Source organism: Triticum aestivum, chromosome 7B (assembly GCF_018294505.1).
Source record: "Triticum aestivum cultivar Chinese Spring chromosome 7B, IWGSC CS RefSeq v2.1, whole genome shotgun sequence".
In the NCBI taxonomy this organism is placed as follows: Eukaryota; Viridiplantae; Streptophyta; class Magnoliopsida; order Poales; family Poaceae; genus Triticum; species Triticum aestivum.
Window position 1 is genome coordinate 576,691,208 of NC_057813.1, and position 8,156 is coordinate 576,699,363.

At 47.9% G+C, this 8,156-nt stretch overlaps 1 protein-coding gene across 1 annotated transcript; it reads left to right on the top strand.

Annotated features, from left to right (window-relative positions):
- The first annotated feature begins 5,921 nt into the window (after nt 1-5,921).
- Nucleotides 5,922-6,919, top strand: LOC123155886 (protein IRON-RELATED TRANSCRIPTION FACTOR 2-like). Its single transcript, XM_044574031.1, has 3 exons — nt 5,922-6,276; nt 6,402-6,740; nt 6,857-6,919. The coding sequence occupies exons 1-3, from the start codon at nt 5,965-5,967 to the stop codon at nt 6,917-6,919; spliced, it is 714 nt and encodes a 237-aa protein (XP_044429966.1). The 5' UTR covers nt 5,922-5,964.
- The last annotated feature ends 1,237 nt before the right edge of the window (nt 6,920-8,156 follow it).

The window sequence follows — 8,156 nt, forward strand, 5'->3', positions numbered from 1 at the left end:
AAAATCTCCAAAAAGTTTCACTGCATTTGGACTCCATTTGATATTGATTTTCTGCGATGTAAAAACAAGCTAAAAACAGCAACTGGCACTGGGCACTATGTCAATAGGTTAGTCCCAAAAAATGATATAAATTTGCTATAAAATGATTGTAAAACATTCAAGAATGATAATATAACAGCATGGAACAATAAAAAATTATAGATAGGTTGGAGACGTATCATGACCTATCAGCCAAACTGAAAGAATAGAGTTTGAATGAAATATATAAGAATACATATGCAACAATCGAACATTCGTAGATCTTTCCTTGATGTGGATGAGGTCGGACGAATGGGACTGGCCATCGAGGCTGGCCTGTTTCATCTGGTCACGTAATACCCCGCCAGCAGTGAGAACATGATTCATCTAGAGGCCCAACCACCTTGCCTTCGGACGAGATGCATGGCCAGATCAAGCTGCGGCCATGGCGAAGAGGTGAGTCTGAGGACGCGAACAACCACGTGGGGAGTGGGAAAGAGGTAGAGACTCACCTCGTGGCTATAGGCACCCGCATAGAGGAATGGGAGGTGGGATGATGCCGAGTCTTCGCCGGCGGCTACGCAGGGAGGGCAGTCATCGTCCTCTCGTGTTCATCAGTGAAGAGGAGGTGCGAGAGCATGAGAGAATTAGGGTGGATGGAGGGAGGGGCTGAGACGCGCGGCAAGATCCTATCACGGGGATAAAACCCTACCGTTGGCGAGGGATCTTGCCACGGCCCCTCCCCGCCGGCGAGGATCTTGCCGGAACATCTTGTCGCGGCGAGGGAGTAAAACCCTAGCGAATGGGATAAAAATAAAACCGAAAATAGCCCTGCAATTCGTACCGAGAATATTCTCAAAATATTTAGGAACAAAATTTTAATCAATTCGAAATATATTTTTTCTCCCGAAAATGCCCCTCGGGTGATATAATACATGTGACATCAGCGTATTGCAACGGATCTGGACCGTCGAATTCGCTCCAACGGACGGTCCATATCGACCGGATGCACTGTAAAATGACTCAAAATAAAGTCAGTGCTTCCCAAGTAGGTTGGCCACAAGACAAGTGTTAGGGGTGCAAAACATGGGAGCCGTGTCAAGCAAAAATAAAGTCAGTGCTTCCAAAGTCGGTGTTTAGGGGCACTAAGCAAAACATGGGAGCTGTGTCGAGCAAAAATAAAGGCAAACGAAAATCCATCAAGGCCATATGTGCTTTTGGTACAAGTGGCAACTCGGGCTAAAAGTATATAGAACAACACTTTACCATACCCTCTCCCTTGCTTGGTATAGCGAGTTCTACAAGGAGATAGAGTGGGGTTAAAGGGGTTGGATTCACTTCTATTTGACTCTCTGTTCTTTTTTTTTAAAACTCTCCAACCTCTTTATTTACTCTGCGGTATAAGAGGTACCAATGCGCTTGGGGCCTCATCAAACCATGTGCTAGGGGGAGAGAATCTAGCGAATCTTGCTAACTCATGAGCAACCGAATTTGCTTCATGGAGGCAATGCTCGAATCGGACTTGACCTAGAACGCGTGGCATGTGCTAACAATCATCAATCACTGCTGCAGTCGGGCAAGCAAATAAAGCACCATCTTGCATTGCTTGTATCACATCACTATTATTTGAGTTAATCACCAATCTTGAGCATGCAAAGCTTTGCGCCGGAAAGCAGTCAGATCAGTTATCTTGCCCGACCCTCGCGTCGCCCGACCCGGGCGACTCGGGGGAAACCAGTCGCCGCCGGCTCGCCACCCCTCCTCGCCCCTACCCCGCGTCGCCGTCGCCGGAGGGCTGGCCGGCGAAGCCGCGCCGGGTCCTGGGATGGCGGCGGCGGGGTTGTTCCCCCCTCCCTTGCGCACTTGCCCTCTGACCCGCCACGCCCCCAGATCTGTTCCTGGCGGCGCCGGCGGCCCACACCGGCGGCGGAGGCGGCCTCCCCCAGCGGTCCCTCGGCGACCTCGTCCCCGACCTGCTACTGTTGCGGGTGGCCTTGCCCCGGCTCTTGGCGCGTCGTGCAATTCCGCCCCGATTGGATCTAGGGCCTCCCCCAGCTGGTTGTGGTGTTCCCCGGCCGTCCCGCCGTGGCAGCCAGGCACGCCCTCCTTGCTGTGCGCCCTCCCCACCCCGTCCCCCCTCCACTCTTGCCGGCTTCGAGTCAGCCCCTCTTCAAAGGTGGCCTGGAGGCTCACGGTTGTACCCGGCGGCCGCTACTTCCTGTAGCGCGCCGGCCGGGAATGGGGCTGCATGCGAACCTTCTTCATCATCCACTCACCCCGCAGGGGCGGCTTCGACCCAGCGGCCAAGGACCTGCGTCCCCTTCCTGCGTCCATGGTCGGCGGCGTGGCTTCGGATCCGGTGCAGTCCAGGAGCTGCGCTATCTCCGGCTCCTATGGCTCGCTGACTCCTTGGCATCTCCGCACCCAACTCCCTGCGGTGCCCTTGGTTGGCCGTCCATCCCGGTGCATCCTTGGGTCCGACGCGCTCTGGGAGCTGCGTCCCCTTCCAGCTCTTTTGGCCCGTTGGTGCCCCTGCTACTCCGGTCCTAGTGGCCGGATCTGTGCTCCCTTCCAGATCCCAGCTTGTCTGGGGCTCCGGCCACCGTCGCATCCACATTGCATCCCATTCCGCTCAGCCACGCAACCTTGTCCTCCTCCAAAGCTCGCACGTCCGGCGATGACTGGTGTCTTCTTTGGCATTGGGCGTGTCTCTCCTTCCTGCAGTCGCAGTTCCGGCCTATGCTTGACTTCCTCTTCTCCAACTTGTGCTCCGACGGCTTGGGATTGCTCAGAATTTGGCCAGGGAGAAATCCCTGCATCTTGTGCTGGCAACGGCGACACTCGCGGGTGCCGTTCCCTTCTTGGAGGCGTTGTTATGGCCATTATCTGTGCCCCTCTTCGAGCATCAGGGGAAACCCTAGGTCCGGTATTCCGGACCGGACGACGACGGCGTCTTGGTGTCGTTCTCCTTCGTGAAGGCGTTGTCTTGTTTGCTCGCGGCGTCCTCGGTGCTGTCTTTGGAGATGTCGGTCGTCTAGTTGTTGGTTGGATTGCTTCTTCGGTCGGAGAGTTTAGCTGTGTTTTTTATGTTGGGGTCGAATTTCTCATGTTTCTCTGTTCCGTGCACCATGTTCACGCCTCTTGCGTCCATGTCATGTGTTGTACCATCTTATGTACTCATTCTAACTCCTTCTATCAATGAAATGATACGCAAGCTTTGCGTATTCGCGAAAAAAAAAGCTTTGCGCCAGATTGAGTCCAAACTGGAGTGCAAGGGCTTCGGCCATTAAGGCATCCATGCATTCACCTGCTACATTATTTCTTGTCCCCAAAAAGTTTCCAAAACTATCCCGAAGTACAGCACCCACTATGCCTTGCAGAGAGTCCGGGTCAAAGCCCGCATCAACATTAAGCTTTACTGTCCCGGCAGGCGGACACACCCAAGGGTTTCTCTGAATTTTTGCTTTTGGCTTAGAGGCTGCAAAGCCCGCATCAACAATTTTTGCTTTTGACTCTGTGTCTTGATTAGTCAGGTTCATTATGCTACCATAAATTTTTACTTTTAACCAAACAAAAAATAGATAATTGTCGGCAAGGTGCAGCGCGAGGCGGTGCGGTGGCCGCCGGTGCGAGGCAGTGTGGTGGCAGGCGGGGGCACGGGGGCGAGATGGTGTGATGGTGGGCGGCGCGGCAGCGAGGCGGCAGGCAGCGCCGGCGCTTATGGGAAGTTGGGCAAAAAATGTTTCTACACGGTTCCGTAAAGTGACCATAATTTGATGGGAAAATGATCTTTCTCGTAAATGTGCGGAAAGAAAGGGCCTAGTTTATCGAATCTTCTAAAATTATAGACGATTTAGGCCTTGTACAATGGGAGGTGCTTAGGGGAGGTGCTTAGAGAAATAAATCAGGTTTTTCTTAAACATCGGTGCTTATTTGTACAGGATAGACGCTTAACTAAGCACCTCTTCTGTAGAAATAGGCACCGATGCTTTAGAAAAACTCGGTTTATTTTTTTAAGCATCTCTCTAAGCACCTCCCATTGCACAAGGCCTAAGAAAACTGTTGAAGAGATATTTTACCTTAATTTTCTATAAATGATAGTACGGGAGCTGTCAGTGATGCACCCGTCCGAGCAGCGGCGCTCCCGTCCGGGAGGGACCAATCGCGGTCATTACAACCATCCGGGGCACGCGCCAGACACGTCCCGCCACGTTCAAGGCGCGCGCGTGGCGTCACCATGTCGACACTCGACACCGCGGCAGTACGGGACGCAGCGCCAGTACGCAGTGTGATTAAGATATGCGCAGCCGGAATCCTTCCTCGAGATCGTGTGGTAATGACTTTGATATGCGGTAATATAGTAATGCCGCAACAACTATACTAGTAGCATAGACAAATCTTAATGGACCAAACAAGTTGCAGCAGCAGCTAATCACAGGAGAGATCCGATAGTGCAGATTAAGTACACCTCTTACTCTCTTATAGTATATATGGACAATTAGGCTAGCAGTGTCGAATTTCACGAGCAACCTGTAATTAGAACAAGCATGAGTATATATGTACGGCCTGAAATCATTTTCTTGGTGTTTTATCTTTAGTGGCGACCATTACCCCAATTTGCCACTGGTAACTCGTCTGGGAATCTTGTGAGGCCTCCATCTCGACCTAAAGATGCAGGCATACGCGTCCGTGCCGTCCGTATCCGTTCACACAGCCAAAAATGCACTAATCTTTGTTGTTTTAATAATCATGCTTTTTCTGATTATGATTCCGTGGACAGACGCGGACATGCCGACGCTGTCCAGTTGCATCCCTCGACTTCCAAACCCACGTCGCTCTTTCACTTGGCCATAAAGTCTCTACATCACTGAGCTGAAAGGTGTATAAGAGCATCTATAGTCGGATGTCTTAAACCCTTTCTCATACGCTTGCGACCCGATTAGAAGGGAAAAAGTGACCCAACCGAATCCCACATTATTTCTATATGTCTGGGCTGTCCACGAATCATCGTATTAAGGACAAATATTGAGAGGACATGAGGGCTCGCGGACGCGCCCAGACGAGCCAGGTCAGTCCCCCATGTAGGATGCGGGCCCACCCCGGACCATCTTTCTCTTTATTTATTCATTCTTTTTTTCTCTATCTTCATCTCCATCAATTACGTGCAAGTGCCGATCATATGAGGAAGAAAATGAGAAGTGTGGCTGCGTAAATGGACAAATAAGGGCTCAAAACGGACACTCCCGATCACTGACCGGGTGCGTCCGCGGACGTTTAGGGACTCATATTTGCTAAGTCCGGCTGTAGACGCTCTAAGTTCGCGAAGGTGTCCCTAGACCCAAATCTCTCGCGTACATCAATTCTGTTCATGTATGGCCCTATCACACTTCAGTTATGACATGCCTTTAGTTTTGCAATGTTCAACGCAAATCTCAAAAGTTTGATATAATTAGTGACCAACAACCGAAATTGAATAGCGTAATTTTGCATGCATATATAGTTATATACACATATTTTGTTAGTTAAATTGTGGTCAAAATTAAGTTAGGCTTAATCCTTTTTTATCGTCTATAATTAAGTTAGGCTGCCTTATTACAAACTTAGAAGGAGAGAGTAAGATTTACGTTTCTTTATTACATGTGGACTTAGACATATTTAGCTAAATGAATTATGTGCGGTCGTATGTGACACTGACGCATGTGATGACATCGATCATTTGCATATAGATATAACTAGGATGTTACCACCTAATTGTCCCAAGCTAACTCCATCAAACATATCAATAGAGAACAATTAGGGACCTCTCTAACCCGTTCGGGAAGATTCACACAGAATAATGCCTCAATGCCATATATAGCCCGTAGGGAGCTTGCTAGCTAATACTAGGCGTGATTAGGTTCCCTCTCTATCCTCTCCACAAAAAGTTCAATTGATCTGCAGCAAGTAATGGAGCATCAACTATTCGACGACGCCGTCCCGAGCAGCATGATCTGGCCGTTAGAGGCAGAAAACGGTTTCACCGACGAGCTGCCGTCTTTGCAGTTACCGGACGTGGACCTTGACTTCGACATCCACGAGTTCTCCGCACCGGCAACGGCACCGGCGAAAGCGGCCTCCTCGGGTGGCTCCGGATTGGTTGGTTCCGGTTCAGGATCGCATAAGAAGCTCAACCACAACGCGTACGAGCGCGACCGGCGGACGCAGCTCAATCAGCTCTACTCGACTCTCCGTTCTCTCATCCCCAACGCAGATCACACAGTAAATCATTCCCTCACTCATTGATGCGAGCTAATTTGGAGGTGTGCTAGTAGCCCTCAACGATTAAGATGAAATATTTACATATTATGACCGATGTGTATCTCCCCATCTCGTGAGGCATGCAGAAGAAGCTGAGCATTCCGACGACGGTGTGTCAGGTCCTCGACTACATACCCAAGCTGCAGAAGCAGGTCGAGGATCTCAAGAAGAAGAAACAGGAGCTCAGTACAGCCAAATGCAGAGAAAGACTGCAGCGCGTCAAGGACAACACATGCCGTATTGTTTCTGCCACTCCTCTCGATGGCAACGAAATCATGGTCCAGGTTAGCCTGCTGAGCAACATGGCTGCAAGTCTTCCTCTATCCAAGTGCATAAACGTATTTGAGAACAAAGGGCTTCACCTCATCAGTTCATCGACTTTCTCCACCGAGGTCAATAGAACATTTTACAGCTTCCACTTTGAGGTACGTTTTTACATGCGCCCTTAATTTCCTGTTCGTGCTGTACTAACACGGTATTTTAGACATTGGCACGTTCATAAAGTTGTAAACTTAACCTTTATTTTTGTATACGAATATAGATGATGTTTGCTAAAAGACAACAAGAAAATGTGAAACATTTTTACAAAAATCTAGGATTTTAATAGGACATGAACATCAGCTCCATAGCACCGCGAACCCCCTTGCAATTTGCATGCATGCAGATCAGGAGGAGACAACCTGGTGTCATCGAGATTCTATTGAATCTTGAAACTCTAAAATGTTTTAATTATCAACTGCAAACCCAATTTACGACAAGTCTTGACTGTTGGCTCTTGTCTCGACGAGAGCTTAGATACAATATCCCATATATGTGTATGTTTCAACAACAAAAATCCACCATTTCGTCATCCAGTGGTTTATGGAGTTGGCATTGTGTTGGTACCACATTACCATGTGACAACTTGTTAAAAAAGGCTGGTGACTAGTGTGTCATTACTTGCTAATGAAAGATTCTAAAAATGTGTTAAAGCATAAGTTAGAACCTAAAGATTTATAAAGTAGCGGATGTATTGGTACCAAAGGTACCACGTGGTAACTTGTCAGAGAATAGGATGGCGACTAGGGTGTTATTACATGGTAACAAAAGAGTTGAAACTTTTTTTTTTGTCGAAATATTACCAAGTGAGATCTAGTTTTGAAAGCTTCCGTCGATATGGAGATAACCATGAACGCATGTTGTCAATGGGGTCCACAATTTGAGCTATATAACAATTTTTATCCCTGAAAAGTATATTTAGCATGTTGTTGTCATCACTTCTAAATTTTCTCTATGTGTATACAGCAACTTTATTTTTCCTCCTTATGAGCACATAATAATTTACCCCTTCTGCAAGCAATCTTTTAAAACTTCACATGGCTGATGAATGTGTGGCACTTTCGATGTAATTCGACCATTCTTTCCAGAAGTGATATTGATTCATTTTTTCCTCGATATTTTATTTATACAGTCAGATAACGAGGTGCGAGGGCACAACGCAAACTAAGCTGCAATTTACACCCCTAAATCAAATTTTGCAATGGTCTCTAGTGTTGGCCTATAACTATACGCCCATTTGCGTTCATAACTATACGCCATTCGCAAGGTTCTTGATTGCATGTGCATTTTGGACACCCTCAAGCCTTAGGTTCCATTAGTCAATGCTCATTTATGTGCTCATGCGTGGATACTCATGTTGGTGTCTAATAATCATCAACCATTTTCTCTATGTTATTGCCCCTAAGAAAATTTCTACGTTATTGATATTGTTGAATATCTATTGGGGACAAGATGGTAAGATGAGTATTTGTGTTGGCTATAATTTTTTAATGATGTTTCAATCTTTTATTCACCCCTTGCAC